This window comes from Aspergillus affinis, assembly GCF_023601865.1.
Source record: "Aspergillus affinis strain CMG 70 chromosome Unknown NODE_12_length_464043_cov_86_772839, whole genome shotgun sequence".
NCBI classification, from domain to species: Eukaryota; Fungi; Ascomycota; class Eurotiomycetes; order Eurotiales; family Aspergillaceae; genus Aspergillus; species Aspergillus affinis.
The window spans coordinates 59666-77872 of record NW_026515793.1 but is presented as its reverse complement, the minus strand read 5'-3'; the positions used below and the strand labels follow the sequence as shown (position 1 = coordinate 77872).

General features: G+C 49.9%; 6 protein-coding genes across 6 annotated transcripts; 2 read left to right on the top strand and 4 right to left on the bottom strand.

The window, feature by feature from the left end:
* Positions 1 to 83: 83 nt before the first annotated feature.
* KD926_001430 (uncharacterized protein) lies at positions 84 to 1973 on the bottom strand (the record flags this gene model as incomplete). Its single annotated transcript, XM_053096660.1, has 4 exons — positions 84 to 120; positions 176 to 249; positions 323 to 370; positions 447 to 1973. The coding sequence occupies 4 exons, from the start codon at positions 1971 to 1973 to the stop codon at positions 84 to 86; spliced, it is 1686 nt and encodes a 561-aa protein (XP_052959181.1).
* A 1211-nt stretch (positions 1974 to 3184) lies between these two features.
* Positions 3185 to 4512, bottom strand: KD926_001429 (proteasome regulatory particle base subunit RPT6; the record flags this gene model as incomplete). The annotated part of the gene is made up of 3 exons (XM_053096659.1): positions 3185 to 3443; positions 3534 to 4209; positions 4278 to 4512. The coding sequence occupies 3 exons, from the start codon at positions 4510 to 4512 to the stop codon at positions 3185 to 3187; spliced, it is 1170 nt and encodes a 389-aa protein (XP_052959180.1).
* Positions 4513 to 5652: 1140 nt separating this feature from the next.
* Positions 5653 to 9299, top strand: KD926_001428 (calcium/hydrogen antiporter; the record flags this gene model as incomplete). The annotated part of the gene is made up of 5 exons (XM_053096658.1): positions 5653 to 5680; positions 5753 to 7728; positions 7791 to 8747; positions 8804 to 8967; positions 9035 to 9299. 5 exons carry the CDS (start codon positions 5653 to 5655, stop codon positions 9297 to 9299), a joined length of 3390 nt encoding a protein of 1129 aa, XP_052959179.1.
* Positions 9300 to 9580: 281 nt separating this feature from the next.
* Positions 9581 to 11566, bottom strand: KD926_001427 (FGGY-family carbohydrate kinase; the record flags this gene model as incomplete). The annotated part of the gene is made up of 3 exons (XM_053096657.1): positions 9581 to 10639; positions 10730 to 11290; positions 11345 to 11566. The coding sequence occupies 3 exons, from the start codon at positions 11564 to 11566 to the stop codon at positions 9581 to 9583; spliced, it is 1842 nt and encodes a 613-aa protein (XP_052959178.1).
* A 383-nt stretch (positions 11567 to 11949) lies between these two features.
* On the top strand, positions 11950 to 12598 carry KD926_001426 (uncharacterized protein; the record flags this gene model as incomplete). The annotated part of the gene is made up of 2 exons (XM_053096656.1): positions 11950 to 12476; positions 12535 to 12598. The coding sequence occupies 2 exons, from the start codon at positions 11950 to 11952 to the stop codon at positions 12596 to 12598; spliced, it is 591 nt and encodes a 196-aa protein (XP_052959177.1).
* Positions 12599 to 13410: 812 nt separating this feature from the next.
* On the bottom strand, positions 13411 to 17679 carry ptpA (putative protein tyrosine phosphatase (Pyp1); the record flags this gene model as incomplete). Its single annotated transcript, XM_053096655.1, has 4 exons — positions 13411 to 13922; positions 14406 to 15210; positions 15663 to 16307; positions 16354 to 17679. The coding sequence occupies 4 exons, from the start codon at positions 17677 to 17679 to the stop codon at positions 13411 to 13413; spliced, it is 3288 nt and encodes a 1095-aa protein (XP_052959176.1).
* Between the last annotated feature and the right edge of the window lie 528 nt (positions 17680 to 18207).

Genomic DNA, 18207 nt, shown 5'->3' with positions numbered 1-18207 from the left:
TAGATATGATACAAGATGGAGTGGAGTGCGAAGATTCCCATCTCCCCTGGTCAATGGCCAGTCAACCCGTCAACAGATTTGTCTCAATCGATGGCGTGTGCTTGTGTTACACCAGTCGCACTTGATAGACGGTCCCATTAGCTTGGCAAACAATGCTTCTAAGCGTATTGCTTACCATCGTCGAAGAACATCCTTCGTTGTGCTCAATACAATACTCTCCCCGACAGCTCTGGCACGTCCGTTGGCATTCTATCTTGCACGCAGCGCACTGGAACCGGTTATCAGTTAAAGATTGGCTAGACAAAAGGATAATAATACTTACGGTCGGCCCACATTCCCAGCAGTCTTTGCTCACGCCGGGTCCGGTCCTCTATGACACTCGAGGTTAGTGAATTCTCCCGGTTAGACCGTCGAGTGGGGGCTGGAGTGGGTGGTGGGCCACATACTCTTGATTCCTGGGACAGATGGCTGTTGCCTCGACTGCGCACCGCCGTCTGGTGTGGAGACAGGTTACTACCCACACGCTCAGGATGCGGTAGACAGCTGGTACAAAACCACTTATTGCAACAATGACACCACCGATTATTCATGCAGTCCGCGCAGCGGGCAACCATAGAGGGGTGCTCGTCCGGGAAAAGCGCAGGGCGCTTTGCCGCCGCAATTGACGATGAATGAAGAGGAGGCGGGGTGAGCAGCGGGAATCGTTCGGGCGGAGATCGACCCCAGATTGCTGGTCCTTCAGGAGATATTTTTTGACACCCGTCACACCCGTCGGGGTCCAAGGCAATGGTAGCAATTGCCGGTTCCCGTCCTACTGGTCGATCTGCTCCGTGAGACACACCCTGTTCTTCGATCGAGGGTGTGCCAGAGAGCTCAGGGCCGTGTCGAGGCCCTCGACACAGTACCGCATCAAAAGCAATAATACCCTCACATCGTTGAATGGTCTGTGCCCAACCATCCTCGATGCTTCGCTGGAACAGTCTCCCTGACGGACGATACCATGCGTTTTGGCAGTACTGCGGACTCTCCGGTTGCTGGTCGTGGGGAGGCGAGTCGGCTTTCTCTGTAGCCGTTGCGCCACGGAGCGCTTGGCCAGCGCATCGTGAACTCCACCAATCACGATACTTGCTCCGCACCATGGCCCGAGCATGATTCATGGGGGTGAAATGATAGATGCCCTTGATGCGTGGGGTACCCCGGGGACGCGAGGGTCGGACGGCATATTGTAGCACCTGCATTAACTTGCGCTCGTTCAGGTGACGACACTCTCTTATGGATAGAACGTTAACGTTGAAGCGTTCGGTCAAGATAATATCAGCCACCAAATCGGCAGGGACTGTAAGACCATCCAGAACCAAGGTGCGCACATCTTGCAAAATCGACCTGTGTTCTAAATTTGTGAATACACGCCTCAAAGGGGCCGAATAAAAGTCGTCCTCGGTTATTTCTTCGCCCTCGGGGGAGTCAATTGCGCCCTTGTCAGGAATGTAGGCGCCGCGAGATTGGGTCAGGTCGAGGTGGCGGAATACGTAGGGCGTTTCCAGGATGGTGGCTTGAAGGCAACGTGACGTTGACGCCAAAGCGAATAGGGACGAGACCGATAGATAGGGTGCCATATGATCCAGAATCAGACTGTTGGACAGAACATCGACCAGAGAGGTCTGTCTGCGGGAGATAGTGCCGACGCCGTGTCCACACAGCTCTTGGGCTGCGGTATCATCCTCATCTGGCAACACTTCTCGAACGACCGGAACCAAACCCACTTCCTTGGGGGACAATCGACGAGAGCCGTAAAAGAACTCGGGGGCTCGACCGATGAGATTCTGACGGTAGGCCGCCACGGCACCTACGGCGATCTCATCTCCGTGCACCAATGCGGGGGCGGCGTCTGATTGGATATCTTTGAGAGCGGCCCTAGCCTTGGCCAGTTCGGTTTCCAGCAGATTGATGGTGGACTGTAGAACCACGGGCATCGTTGTGATATCGCCGGGGTCGATGGTAGTTGCTCGAGAAGTCCACAGCTCACCTTTCTACAGGGGTGGGCATATATACTGATGTTCTGGATGGTAGGGGATAAAGGGAAAGAACGAGGCAAAAAAGTACTGTATGAATTGAATCGAGAATGGAAAGAGAGAGAGAGAGAGAGAGAGAGAGAGAGAGAGACCTTTTATATATATCCCCAACCAGCAGGGGAATGTTGGGGGACCCAAGAAGAATCAGAGTAAGGGAAGGAAGGCCAGCCGATAAGCCGTACTTTAAAACGGGGACTGCATACAATCTACACCGTACCGAGTAAGTGCGCTGAGGCGGTTAAAAGGGAGCCGATGAGACGGGGATTAGATGAAGGAAGGCTACACGCTGTACTACAGCTTGCATCGGAAGCCGAGCCAAGTGGAACCCGCGAGGAACAATAATAAGAATGGGCCCGGGAATGACCAAAAGAGCAAGTCCGGGGGGTAGAGGAGGGAAGGACAGGGGCGAATTTCCAGAACTCTGGTGGAAGATGTTTATCCGTTTCTCAAAGTATTCCGTAAGGGCACGGATAGAATCGAGATGTACTGTACGTTGAGTGCTTCGTAGGGAGCTGATAGAAGCCCTGTTGCGGAAAACCTACCCAACTCGACGTCCGTCCTAATTCCTACAGTATCTAGTCTCTACCTACAGAAAAAAAGAAGATGGAAGGTCAGCGGATCGCGGCCCCACCAGAGCCGAGACCCTGGAAAAGATCCGCGGGTCACGCGCCCCATCCAACCTCCTGCCACCGTGCCACGACATCCGGGGCGATCCTTCCCTTCTCCAGTTCTTCCGGATCTTCCACCTCTTCCTCTTCATTATACCTCAACCTTACTCCGTACTGACCTACTCCCTACTCGGTAGATCCTGGCCAAGACTGTTAGCGCCTTGGTATGGTAGCCTACTGTGTACACCGTACGCCCTTTGTAGAATGAGTTCCCCGTACTCTGGATGATTGATGATTGATGATCGGCTAAATGGATTACACCTCAGAGCAGAGTTGCCTTCACTCTCTGCAGGCTTGTCCTACCCCCTTCCCCCCAATCACAGGGGATCTTCCCCGTCTCACATAGGTAGTCTGCAAATTTTTGCTTACGGGATAATTAATTGGCTTGGTATGTTGTTTCTCGGTTCTCCATTCATTCAAGACCGTCGTTGTCAAAGGCTTTATCTACTTGAAAAGTTTGGAAACGGCCACCTCCTTGTCATCGTGCTTGTTGAGAATCTTGGCAGTTGCCAGATCGAAATCCTCTTGCGTAACATGCACACGTCGTTCCCGGAGTGCGTACATACCCGCTTCAGTACACACACCCTTCAGTTCGGCTCCGGAGCATCCATTCATTTTCTCGGCAATCTTCGTTAAATTTATACCCCGTGTCAGATTCATTGATCGGGAGTGAATTCGTAGGATATCCGCACGAGCTTCAACCCTATTTGCCGCGAGAGAAGAGAGTCAGCAGTCTGCTTACAACCGATCCAGAGGATCCGGAGGAGGGGGATGGGGGACAAGGGGCGCTTACGAAGGTGGGGGGAACTCGATCTTCCGGTCAATTCGTCCCGGGCGTAGCAAGGCTGGGTCAAGAATATCAAGTCGATTGGTAGCCATGATGATCTTGATGTTTTTCGTAGGTTCGAAACCATCCAGCTGATTGAGAAGCTCCAGCATGGTACGTTGAACCTCTGAATCACCGGAGCCCGCCGAGTCTATGCGGCTGGATCCAATACTATCGATTTCATCCATGAAGATGATACTAGGGGCGTGTTCTCGAGCCATCACGAACAACTCGCGCACCATACGGCTACCCTCGCCAATGTACTTCTGCACAAGCTCGGATCCACTCACCCTAATGAACCGGCAATCCGTATGATGGGCGACAGCTCGGGCAAGCAGCGTTTTACCGGTTCCGGGTGGTCCGTATAGAAGAACACCTTTGGGCTGAGCAATACCAAGGGACTCGAATAGTTCCGGGTGCTTGAGACCGAGCTCGATGACTTCCTTAATTTCTTTGATTTGTTGGTCTAAGCCACCGATCATATCGTAGGTGCTGTCGGGAACCTTTTCGACCATCATAAGTGACACCAGCGGGTCGACGGACGAAGGCAGCATTTTCTCTAGTTTGTAGGAATCAGACAGCAAGGCAACGCGCTTGCCAACGGTCAGCTTCCCGATGTCGACGCCATCGGCGATGTCCACGACTAGTATCATGCGAATGGGGTCAGTCGGCTGGGGCGTGACAGAAAGGAAGAAATTAAGAAAAACGAACCGTATTTTCCTTCTGGGTGAACCTTGACCAAGACCTTCTTAGTGCTCATCACCTTCACTACCTCACCCACGTACGAACCAGGCTGCTGTAGCAGACCCAGCTCCTCGCGGAGAAGGCGCACTCGGGAGTTGTAGTCATTGCGTTGCGCTTCCAGTCTTCGCAAAACAGCTTGTCCTTGGATGATCTCGAGCTTCATGCCCTCAATCTTATTGCGATAGTAGTTGTCGAGCGCCATGACGGACAACTTGACGGTGACGCTCCCACGGAATGGTTATCCACTAGGGGTAATCCAATGATTTGGAAATAACTGGATCCCCAGAGCGAAGTGATGATATGAGCAGAGTAAGGGGTGGTGGAATTAAAAAGAGGAAGAAGAAGGGTAATTCTGGGGGTTAGTTAGGTCGTTGTCAAGGTAGAGAGAAGCAAGTTACGTAGGGTCGGCGAAGCTGATCAGCAAAGCAACCGACATCAGCCACAGTTCTTTGGCACCGCCACATAAGATACTGTATTACATCGATACGGTATCATTTCCACTGCTGCCTTAGGTTACCGAGTTACTTAATCCGTACAGGTAACTAACTAACTATCCACTTCCTCCCTCTTCCTCCTCAAGGGAATCTCCAGCTTACTCCTTCCTCCCAATTTTCCAAAGCTCGGACTTGAACTTGAGACTGGCATCCCAGACATCTATGCCCAACGAATCAATTTTTTCGTTTTTCGTTCCCATTTTCAATTATTTCACGAGGTCTGAGACCTCAGCTGACTGCGGGGACCGAGAACTTATCTCATGATCTAATTCCTACTACTACTAGTTAGCTACATACATAGATCTTGCGAAATCCCCCCCCCCTCCTCCTCCGTACTCATTCGGCTTTTTGTTCATACGCGTCGTTCCCGTCTTTATGCAGGTCGGCGAAACTCTTGAAAATTCTTGAAGGTCCATTACACTATGTAATTTGGGACTTGCACCGACCACATATTCGTCTTTGTTTCGAGTGCAGGCCACCTTTTTTTTTCTCGTTTTATTTTTTATCTCTTTCCTTTTCTCATAAGAGAAAGAAGTGAAGCGGAAGCAAATCAAATCAAAAATATAAACCAAAAAAAAGAAGACAAGTTCTATCGATTAATTTCTTGGGCCTTCTTAATTTTTCCAGTCCCCCTCTCCCCGAATATACACGTCAGAGCACCGAGCAGGAATAGAAAGCATTGAAGGAGAAAGAGAGAGAGGAGAGGCGCCGGAGAACAATTGGATCAAATGGACAGTAAACGAGGAGAGCATGGGTTGTCGCGTCCCTTGCAAAGCGAAAACCGATCAGCATCTGTCTCGAACGCAGAGGGCGACAGCATGCTTTCCGGGACTGCTCGTCAGTCAAGAATGGCTGCCCAAACCAGAAGAAGCTATGGTGCGAACCCAAAGTATCTTGTCAAGAAGGACGCAACGTCCAGGTACTAACGATGTTTGTTTTTGTGTGCAGGTACCATAGATCCCAACGACAAGACGAGCCCCGATTCACGCCCAGACGAAAGTTTCCCAGAAGCCTCAAGTCGCGCTCTTACGTCTCAATCCTCATCCGCAGGGACCTTTCAACCTGAAAAACCAAGGAAGCCACCCGTGACCCGCCGCATGTCTTCGAAGCGCCAGGTTCCTCATAAAGGCCAAGAATTCTCTACAGAGGATGATGTTCAAGAAGTTGAGGAAGATATAGCTATGCAGCAAGTAACGCACGCACAGCCTTCGCCGAGAACTCGCCCTTTGAGAAAGCAGAATTCGACTATCCGACGGAGAGTCCATCCTCGAGTCACCACTTCATTAACACGAACCGAGGTGGATTCTGACAATGGCAAAGCCGACGAATCAGCCTTGCCGGATTCTAGTCTGGAGCAATCTGGGCCGGATAATACTAGGCAGCCAGACCCCAGCAGTGGCGGTGAGGACGATTATGGTGGTGGTGGCGGCGGTGATGATGCCGACAACCAAGACCACGACCACGACCAGCACGGCGGTGATAACGATGATGATGCAAGCAATAGCGAAGAGAATAGCAAAGATAACGATGAAGAAGACGAGACAACTAGTGATGCGGAAAGCTTTACGCTCAAGGATCGTCAACAAGCTATCAACGAAACCCACCCCTTTGGAATCCGGATTTGGAAACCTGCCTTATACAAGAAAAGCCGCTCAGTGGAAAAGACCGCTGAAGGCGATATTCACTCGTCCCCCGGGGGTCGCGTAGGAAACTTGCTTCTCTTGACCAACCTGTTGTGGACCGTGTTCTTTGGGTGGTGGCTCGCCCTTGCAGCTCTTACTGGTGCTGTCGCATGCTTCATTTTCGCCTATTATTCCTCCAGTGCTATGGAGTATGGGAGAGTCTTCTCAGGACTTTCTTGGTATCTAATCTACCCATTTGGTTCCTTTGTACAGCTAGACACCGATGAGAACTATGCAGAGGAGGATGAAGGCGAAGGACGCAGTATCAGTGAATATGAGCAATGGCAGAATGGGGACTTGGAGCATGGCAGGTTATTTTTTGGTCCTCGCCGCAACCAGTCTTTGGTTGGGAGGAGAAGAAACAGTGTCGATTCGGCCAGTGAACAAGAAAGTCTTCTAGGTCGAACTCGCAGGCCTACTTCTTCTTCTTCTTGCCCTACAAGCCCCCTGGGTCACTCTAAGCGGCGATTGTTTGGTCGTGGAGAGTGGACCCTGGGTCGCGTTGTTTTCTTCATATTCTTTTATTTCCTCGTGGGGCCGCTCATGCTTCTGGTGTCGCTCCTCTGCTGGTTACTTGTCTTCTGGATCCCCATGGGACGCGTAACAATCATCTTGTTTGACCACCTTCGCCGTCATCCGTTGGCCTTGTCGTATCATTCCGATTCGTCATCTTCAAGACACGGCCCCGGCTCTGCTTCGTCCGTCTTGCTATGCACCTACCGCGCTGCTGGCTTGAGATACTGGAAATACACAGTGGGCGGCACAAACATCTTCTTAATCAACCTTCTTGGGGTGGTCTTATTCGTCATCGTTGATTACTTCCTTCTCTCTCAAACCTTGGGCCTCCAAAGTGTGTTGACGCATCCTGGTCTGATTTTTACTCTTGCCCTTGTTTCCATCATCCCTTTGGCCTACTTTATCGGGCAAGCTGTGGCCTCGATATCAGCACAATCATCCATGGGCATGGGTGCGGCCGTCAATGCATTTTTCTCCACCGTGGTTGAGGTTTACCTTTATTGCGTGGCCCTGACTGAAGGGAAAGGCCAGCTCGTTGAGGGCAGCATAATTGGTAGTATCTTTGCCGGTGTCCTCTTTCTTCCCGGGTTGTCCATGTGCTTCGGTGCGATCAAGCGCAAAACCCAACGCTTCAATGTCAAATCTGCTGGAGTAACGTCCACCATGCTGATGTTTGCTGTGATTGCTGCATTCGGGCCCACGCTTTTCTATCAAATCTATGGCAGCGTATGGCTTAATAACCCCTCTCTCTCCTTCATTATTTCAATGCTAATGGCTTTCCTATACAGCATGAACTTAATTGTCGCCCTTGCTTGGTTGGTGTGGAGTCTGCCAGCAGTGATTGCCGTCGTTGCTACTTTTCCCAGATTCCGGCCGTCAACGATAGTTTCTTCCGAAAAGCAGTACAGCCTTATTCTTGGTTTGCGGCGCTGTTTTTGTTTCTGTCGTATATCATTGGTCTGTGGTTTACATTGAGAACGCACGCAGCCCTTATTTGGGCTACAGAAGCTGAGGAAAAGAAGGCCGTGGCGCTTGCTCACGAGCAGCAGACGACCCCCTACGATTCAAGGCATCTTCTCTTTCACAATGGGTCACCAGCGCTTGCTAGCGGCGGAAGCGGCGGGCCAAAAGGTTCTGTGCGCGACTCTCAACTTTATAAACGGATTTTAGGACAGGCTCTAAAACATGTTGGCCTGTCAGATATTGCAGTCGAGTCTACGGCAGACCACCACTCGGAGTCTAGCTTTAGGCGGAACAACAAAGGAACAACAACCCCCTACCTTGTTCCACCTCGTGTGCAGGACGATGAAGATGACGACTCGGGGTTTAAAAACTTTGGAGGATTATCTGGTAAGGACAACGAACGTTTAGTCCGCCAAGTAACAGAAGTGGCGGCAACGGCAGCCGCAGTTGCTGCTCGAGATGTCGCCCGAACTCGGAAGCCGTCTGTCCAGCATTCAACGCCTCGTCAAGATAGCAAGAGCCCTGCAGATCCTGTAAAGGCCGTGCTGGAGGAGCACGACGATATCGGACTCGAACATGGTCACACCAGTGGTGGACATGACGCGCCTAACTGGAGCAGAGCCAGAAGCTCTATAATCCTTCTGGTGGCGACAATTCTCTATGCAATCATCGCTGAAATCCTTGTCAACACCGTTGATGTGGTACTTGAGAGTGTTGATATTGATGAGAAGTTCCTTGGTATCACTCTCTTCGCTCTTGTACCCAACACTACGGAATTTCTGGTTTGTTCCCTTCCCCCCTCACCCCCAGCTTGAACATGGAACTCACGATGCGTTAGAATGCTATTTCCTTCGCTATGCACGGAAACATTGCGTTGTCGATGGAGATTGGTTCGGCGTATGTGCTACAGGTTTGCCTATTGCAGATACCAGCCCTTGTACTCTTCAGTGCCATTTATGCTCAACTTATAGAGCCCACGGAACTCCTTACACGGTCTTTCAAGTGAGCAAGCCCCCTGTGACCCCGGATGTATTGGCTTTATGATGTTAGAAAGCTAATTTTTTAATAGCCTCATATTTCCTCAGTGGGACATGATCTCGGTCATCCTCTGCGTTTTTCTTCTTTCATACGTACATGGAGAAGGGAAGAGCAACTATTTCAAAGGTTCTATCCTCGTACTTACCTATCTGGTTGTCGTGATCGGCTTCTACCTTTCTGGATATAGCAACATGGACACCATGGGTGTTGATCGCTTCGATACATTAGCGCTTGGCTCTGAAACCTCCGAGAAATTCTACACGATCGGTAGGTCAAGAAGCGGTCGAGCTTATTAGTCGACCGAGACTCGAGTAAGCAGTGAAGGACAAATGTCATGCGATGCTTGAACAATTGTCGAGACCGATTAGCTTGGTATGTTCACTTCGGTCGGGCTAAAGAGGTGGGATATAGATATGGGGTGAAGGGGGTTTTGTTATTTGGGATGTTCCTTTTCTTTACTAATCGTTGGAAATTATCATTGTCCGATTACCTTGATGAGATCAATAAAAGACCCAGAGCTATAACATAAACTACCGAAAGTTTGCTCTGCTAATGATGGGAAGGCCATTCCAAGTATTCACGCTTGCTTCCAGGTATTCACAACTTGATCAACCTGGGCGCGGTATTCTTGCTGTTTGTAGCACTGCTCGAGGAAGACTTTGTACTTGACATCAAGCAAGCGCCTTTCGTTCACGTCATCCGTTGGGGCAATCTTTTTCCCAGGCTTGCTCATACGGTCCATAATGTCCCACAGGTCTTCCGTGCGGCCGTCGGCGTCAGCACTGGCAGCCTTGGCACCAAGCATTGCTGCGCCATGGCAAACAGCAGCGTGGATATATCGGGGAATAAGAACAGGCATGCCACACGCAGATGCAATCAGCCTCACTAGTATGTCATTCTGGCATTGAGAGCCAGACATGAAAATGGAGGTAATGCCGTGACCAGCCTGGTTCATGGTCTCGACAATCTGGCGAGTTTGCAGGGCAATGAATTCGAGTGTTCCGTAGTAATAAACTGCCAGACCATCCACGGATTTGTCACTCGAAAGACCGACCACAGAGCCTGTCATCGCAGAGTCTGCGATGGGAGATCGGTTGCCCCAAAGGTCACCGTAAAAGAAGAAGTGACGCCCCAAATAGGAGACACTGGGAGCCTTTTGCTCGTGGGCCATCTCTTTCAGGTGCTCATTCAAGTATTCATAGATATTGGAATTGTACGACTCTGCAATCGAGACCGCCTGGTTGAAAGCAGGGTGCGTCTCGATAACATGCTTGAGCAATTCGCCTGTAGCTGACTGGCCTCCTTCGGCCATCCAATAGCCCGGTTGGATTGTGTCTCGGTAGGGACCCCATACACCCGGGACAAAAACTGGATTTGGTGACATTGCTAGATGACAGGTCGAAGTCCCGGCGACCGCAGCCAGACGGGAGAAGGCCTGCGTCTTGTCATTTTTAGCGACGTTGGAGCTCAGCTGGTCCGACTCCAAATTAACTTTAGCCCCGACAGTACCAATCCAACCCGCATACGCATCAATGACGCCGCTTCCTATGGCAATTCCTGCGGGAAGACCGAGTTCGGCAGCTGCTTTATCGCACAGTGTTCCGACTAATTCACCAGCACTAAGATAATCTCCGTTCTAGCCCTCTCAGATTGTCAGCCATTCAAGATCATCCTTTTCCGGGAGGGGGAGCAAGTTTGGAAGAGACAAAAAAGAAACGGGGCTCACCACCCCATCAACACCTCCCATTCGCTTAAAATCATCATTTGCTAGATCCTCAAGACCAATCTCGGTCAAAAAGTCTTCTTGCCATCCCTTGACACTTCCATCAACGCCAACGGGAACGTAGCCTTGCTTGCAGACAACGCTACAGAAACTCCTCTTCTCATTGCCCGTGGCGATATGAGTTAATGCATCCGCCAGATCATAAAATTTGCACTGCTCAAAAAGCTCCTTGGGCATGTTGTTCTTCAACCACAGAACCTTGGGGATTTCCATTTCAATGGACATTCTCCCACCCACGTAGCGAAGCAGATTGTGGTTCGTGGCATTGACCTTTTCGGTCTCATCCACGGGACGATGATCCAGCCAGAGGATAACATTGCGATCTGAATCGAAATTGGGACCCGTCACAGAAATTGGTTCGTCAGTAACATTTGAAAACACTGACAGTGAGCAGGTTGCATCAAACCCGATGCCCCTTACGGTATCTGGGTCGACGTTGTGCTGACTGATGGCACGCTGAACAGCAACACAGATACAGCGCCAAATGTCACCTGTAGATTGTTCCTGACCAATGTCATTAATTTCCTGCTCTTGTTACTAGCAATTGTGAAGTCCCACATAGTATCCTTGTTGAGGCTGCCAAAGTCCGATATTTTCGGATGCTAAGCCCACAATGTCACCCTTGCTATCGATGATACACGCACGAGCACTTCCTGTTCCAACATCAATACCAATGAAGTGGTCGATGTGAACCTGAATATCGTCTCGACTGTCCCTGGCAGCTTGCCTGGAGCCTTGCCGAGATGGACGCCGATAGGGCAACTGGGTTGAGGAAGCCATGGTGGGATTTTAGGAAGAGCAGACTGGCAAGAAAGACCGAGTTTGAGAAGGATAAGCCTGGGAAGTCTGGAAAGAGCAAGGGAAACCCTGGAGGAGCCCCAGCTAGTGGCTATTTTGATCAATATATTTCTATATATGGGAGTTTGGGAGTTTGGGAGTTTGTTTTTTCTTCGTGGATCGATACAGCGTGGTGATGGTAGGTAGAAAGATCTAAGACAGAGGATTGGGGTAAATATACGTAGCCCACCCGCCAAGCGGCAGAATATGACAGCCCGTCTTCACCGCCTCCGCAGGTCCATCCATACGTTTAAACATACTCCGTCGTCTGCTCAGACTACGGGATACCTGGTAGCTCCTTCGCCCTCCCTCCTCGTTCATTCAGGATGCGCTCCTCTACCATCTTACTTTCCGTCGTATTGGCCATATGCTCTGGCTGCCTTGCCAGTTCTTCATTCTCCACCGATATCTTCTACTGGCCTCTGTCGTCTCCCGAACCTTCACTCCTCGCTCGCATCTCTTATGATCCGGCGACCATCTCCACGCCTGACCTAGTATCTTACCACCCTCCAAGCCCTACGGACCATGCCGAGGATCAGGATATGGTCCGCATCGGCCTATACACGTCAACATCGGCAAATCCCAGCAAATGGATCGGTACTCTCACCTCGCGCTCCGTTCTCTCGAAGAACACAGCCAACGTTATCCGGCTTCACCTGGACTCCTCAAATGAGATTTATCACGTCTCCTTAGCCCCGACATCTGCTTCAACGGCTTCTTCAGCTTCTCCGGGACCCGACATTGAGCTGGTCGCCAGCGACGCAGGTCCGCGCCCGCACCTTAACCGACCGATTGTCCTTAGCCCGGACGGTGGAAACCCCGATGAAGCCGTTGAAAAAACATTGTTTCAGAAGTAGGTTCTCTGCTTCTCCGGCCTCGAGCGTCGAAATGCTAATCCGAACACCTTGCAGATATTGGTGGGTATTCCTCATCATCACTTTCATAGCTATGTCTGGAGGCGGCGAAGGGCAATAAGCAATACAAAGACCCTGCGTGGCCTCATCATGCCTCTTCTGACTTGTCTGCTACTGATAATTGCATGCTCGATCTATGGTTGCTCAATCATGACAAGGAGGACGCCTTTAACCGATTAGCCTGGCCTCATTTTTATGACGTCTTTCCTACCTACACCATTTCCCCCGTCACATTTTCCCGTCACTGTTCGCGCGCGGGTGTTTGAAAGTATCACACCTCGCCACGGCCTAGTGGCTGTTTCCGCAGCCCTTTCGAAGCCGGGCTAGTAAGATCTCACAATAGATGTAAATCCTGAATATCTTGTGCTCGCTACGTAGACTAGCTTGTGCCAATAGTGATACCTTAGCCTTTGGTCTTGACGGACGGTGGGCATGGACGGAAATGTTTAACCGTACCAGAGGCAGGAGATAGCGTTAACTACCTCACTTGCTGAGAAGAACCTCGTCAGAGTCAAAAGCATGCTCGGTGCGGCCCCCAATGATTTTCTGTTCTTGCTCGTTGCGCAGTTGACAGGGGTTGATAGGTCCAGATATTTTGGGTTTCTCCAGGCATATCACACCGTAATCAAAACCTTATCCTCTTTGAGATATATTATGTACAATACTTCCTTTTCCCATAAGCTGGGTGCACAGCCATGTTCGACAGAGCCGGATGGCTCGAATGAGTTGGTTGGTTATTGTCTTTATGTACAAGGTATTTGTGTTCTACAACACATCACGATAAGAATGAAACAATGTTTCTCTTAGCCGTTTCTTTATCTCTTTCCCTTTTGCTGCGGAACTACCTAGCCTCCGTACCGAGCAGTTCGCCATTCACACCATATCCCGAGCCAAGCATACGCTCTGTTTGATATCAAGTTGTTTGTTTATCCGCAAACCTCTTCCAGATGGGCGAAGATCCCAATGCATCACTCCCCGATCCGTGAAAGCTATTAGTTCGTCTTCGTTATGCATAAACTTCAGCTTAAAGCACACGGCGTCCAGAGGAAGTGCAATGGGCCGTAGCTCAATCGTTTCGCCAGATTGTGACGAAGGCGGGTAGAATCCATTTTCATTCTGTTGTATGAGCGCCGTGGGCTCTAGGGCCCAGACGTAGAGGACTTTCCAGTTGGCCACAGCAATCCGGGTGCCGCTTTTCGAGGCAGCCACGATGCAACCGAGGGAGTTAGTCGAGCTTTGGAAGCCCCAGAGTCGTGCGACTATGGACCAGTCGGGAAATCGTCGGCCTCGTTCTAAGTTCATAACATGCTCACAGTTGCGAGACTGACAGACCGATTCGGACTTCAGCAAACAAGCGACGGTCCAATCCTCTGCACGATGGGTAGCTATGCCAAACGCAAGGTATTTCCATTGACAGAGGGAACGACCATTCTCAATGTGTGTGGAATGTGTCCCAAAAAAAGGAATTGCAATGGAGAAAAGAAGATGCAGGGAGTGTGAGAACTTCACCAGACAGGAGTTTTCGTACAACGTGGGCTGAACAGGGAATGATGACCTGTTTATTCTCTGGAATGATCCATATAAAGTCTGCGCACGATAGTAATAAAGCAATTGGCTTGACCTGTCATTGAACGCAAGATCTATTATTGGCCCTCTGTCTAAAAGACTGGAGGCCAATCTTGATTGGAGGTAGTCACCGTCAGGTCGTTGTCTAGCTCCATCGACCAGGACACAGGAATTATAATTAAGCTCTAAGAATTGTTAGACGAGCATGAAATTTAGATAAGAAGGTAGAATACCGATTATTCCCAGGGTTTCATCGCTTCTTAAGTCGGGCAACGCGTTGTAAAGAATCACTTCATAATCACCGTGTTCGCGGACATGCTGCCAGGATATCGCAAAAGTATCCCTGTGGGCAACAGAGAGAGCCAGAGGCCGATAATCCGTTTGATCCGGGAATGCACATACTCTGACTGGATCATGACGGGATTGATACGAATGGCGGGTAAGGTAGATGTGACCGCCACTGGCCCTTGACTGCAGAGCTTGCTTGACAAATGGATGATCTGGCTCTAAATCATCTTCAGCCACAGCAGGATCAAACTTGTGAAGGACATAGACGCCGTCTTCGCCGTCGAAGGCTGTTCTGAGAACTTGAGTTTTGCCTGGTTGGCCTAGAGACAACTTGAATTGAGCCTTGTGTCGAAGATCGCCATTTTCAGCTTGGAAGATGTGGACACCTTCTTGATCTTTGAGCGCAAGAACGACTATTTGGTCATGGGGAGCAAATGATGAGGCCTGAGCATCAAGTGTAGTTGCATCGGCCTGGAATTTTGTGCAATGTGCACGGAATTGGGCACCATAAAGCTGCTGGTGTGCACGGCCCACAAGCACACTAAACAGCTGCTTCGACTGGAGCGATTGGGTAGCAGTATTCAAGCCTGGGGTGTGGCGGAGATGATGCAGGATCACCTCTCGGCAGTTTGACGCAATTTCATAGAGAGTGCGACAGGAAAACGCAGCCTCTAGAAAGGTGGGCGTGCTGGAGTGGTAAAGAACAAGTTCGATCAGTTCTGTCGGGAGATTCAGAAGCATGGCACCGATCAAGGAGGCCGTGTTGACCAGAGGATCTCTTGGGGGTGTCTTTCGCAAAGGCAAATCAAGAGAATCGGACTGAAGTGTTTCCAGCAAGACTCGTGAGACTGAATTAAACTAAATACATATGGATCTCCGATTTGGTGGGGAAGACAAGTGTTGCGGCCTGCAGGCATCCGCCGCCGCTGCCTGGTAATATTAACTTGCCTACTACCAACACATCCAGATGACTACCTAAGAGTATTTTCTCTGTCTGTCTGTTCAATTCGTATACCACCAAAATTGGGTTGTTTCAAGTGAGGTATAGATCTTATTCCCATCTACCTAGCAAACACCGGAAAATGCAGTGTACTTTTAAAACATGCCCTACAACTGGTTTGAAAGAAACCCTCGCAAGCCCATACAAGAAAAAATTGAATTAAACGAGTATTTCCTTTATATTGTCAATTGCTGCCATCTGAAACCAAGTTGGAAACACTCCATTCTAATACACTCTCGTAGCACAGAACAAATTGGCTCAGATTCTGTACCATGCTGGGCCTTTGGGTACGGAAATCGGCAACGGCTTTCGCTATAAGATCTAAATTTTCATTGTGTGTCCAATTTTCATGGGCGGGGGCATCTTTTGCGACATGTTTTCGTTGTGCAGTGCTCTCCAGGGGGTGTTTAAGCATGCCCAAGACACTATCGACAGTGCAGAAAGAACCGGTGCGACCACATCCTGCACTGCAGTGCACCAGTATAGGCTGTGCCACCATTGGCCGTGATCGATTGACCGTTTCATTTCTGACTTTATCGCATTGTGCGATCAATTTCAGGAGATGCGTTGGCTGCGAGGTAGTGCCAAAATCAGGCCAGTATGGGTATTGCAGCTGGGTGACCTCACGAAGCGGCTGGAATGGGAACGCAGTATGTGATAGGCTGAAATGTCGTACAATGATGCAAGAATTCTCGGAACCTTCGTTCGAGTCCGTGGCAGATTTTTTTGGTCTGTCAACCTGCTCTAACCCGGGATCATCCATGTAGATGTATTTCTGGGCAAAATTATGGATCTGGAAAGGCCCATAAGACCCAGATTCCCAGTAGGGATGGCACTTGACCTGGCCTCTTTCGACCTCTGCAGTCAAGGAAACGATGAGTCTTATGTCTTGCTCCCATATCACACGCCAAAAGTCCTGTCCTCGTCAGTACAATTCTTGCCCCGTCTCATATGGAACTTACATTAAATGTATCCGGCACAGGAGCCTGCGTGGCAATATAGCATTTGTCACTATACTCCGCTTTCATGTAATTTGCATTCACATAGTCACAACCACCAGGAGGTATATCCAGTAGTTTGACTCGGGTATGGTCAAAAGGATAAACATCGTTGTATCTGTTTTTCGTGCCCTTTTCGATTCCCGCGACTTTAAACCTGGATGCGTCGGCAGACTGATTGTATGACAAGGCTTGCTTCATGCGCTCCAACTCTCTTTTCTCGAGATCTAAGAATTTTTCAGAGACATCCAATCCCTTATCTGCCGGATCGGCTACTTTACGAAGCCAGGCAGGGAGCAGTTTCTGTTTAGACTCGGTAAGCCCCTTCGGAAGCTGCAGTGGTATTTGGCCAACACCGCCAAGTAGATCCATGTGCTGACGAATGTTTCCAAAGAACGGGATTGCAGGGCGAAAGGCGTCCGGCAAGGCACACCCACCCGCGATTGGAGCACCAGACGGAAGATTAAGATGCATCGACGTTGGCTTTTTAGGGAGTGGCGATTGTTGTTGTATGAACCCAGGAAAACGGTCGGAGAAAGCATTGAAGCCACCAAGCAATATCAGTCCTTCGCCATTCCATCCTTCGGCGGTAAATTTTTTCAGTACGTTCGCCAGAGGCACGGAGTCTTTTATGTCAGATGTGGCTGCATCATACACGGCAATGTATCGACAGTGTCTCCATTTGGCAAAATTCCGTCGGTCAGATTCATCCGAAAACGTGTTTTCCAACTTCTGTGTATCAAATGAAAGGCGTTTAAGAAGGGTTGTTGGGATGCAAAGATTTAATGAACCTTTGATATTTCTTTTGGCGAAGTGTGCATACGGCCGCACGTCTAGGAGCATGACGTCATGCTGACATGAACCAAGCAGCTCCGCACAGCGATCAACTGAGATGGCGTGACAATTTCCGAACTTGGGCTCCAGAGAGGTGGCAGGATTGAGAGGACTCTTATGCATAGATAGTCCTTTGTTTTCTTCAGACTCAATCGGAGTCTTCCGAGGGCTCATACCATCCAGCATTTTGTTGCCCAAAAGCGACCCCGGACCGGGAGCAGTTGCTTGAGAGAAGGATGGCGGACCGCATCTGGCGTTGGCAGAATTGTCCACGCTGATAGAGAAATAACCGGAGCCGGTGCAATCGGCTCCTGCATAATGGGGGCGAGTTCCAGGACTGCGCGAAGACGTGTGAAACGAGTAAGGCGCTGTAGTTGAATGGCCTGCAAGCTGCAGGTTTGTGGACTCCGAAGGCCAGGGGGAGGAGGGTGATCTTGGACCCGTCATAGCAGACATAACTTGTTTCCAGGAGCAAAATAATATCTGCGCTTATTTTCTGATATACCGGATACCAGAATCAAACATATAGGTTTCTTGCCATCTCGAGATGATCGCAAAGGACGAAATCCGCAGAACTCTTGGTATTTTTATCACCGGATTTGATCGGAGGTTGTAAGAGCAGAAGATAGAACTGTGCCGATTGGAATGTGGCGAGGGAAAGGAATTTTGAACTTTGGAGAGCCTACCAAGTCTAATATGCAATGCTGGAGGCGCTCAACCCGCCACGAACAAGTACTGAACTGGCCGCGAAATCTCCTAGAAGAGAACTCAGGTTAAGGGAACGAAAGTGGGTGGCAACGAAGATCACAGCGATCTAGTATATATAAGAAGACCAAGTGGTTGCAAGGAGAGCAGTAGTAAAACCTAGGTAGTTACTTGGTACGTAGTTCTGACCGAACCGACGGTTGTGGCTCACACAAGTCTCTCACTTTCACGGATAAGGGGGGGCCGAAAATGATGGCAGAAAGGACTTTCGAGGTGCCT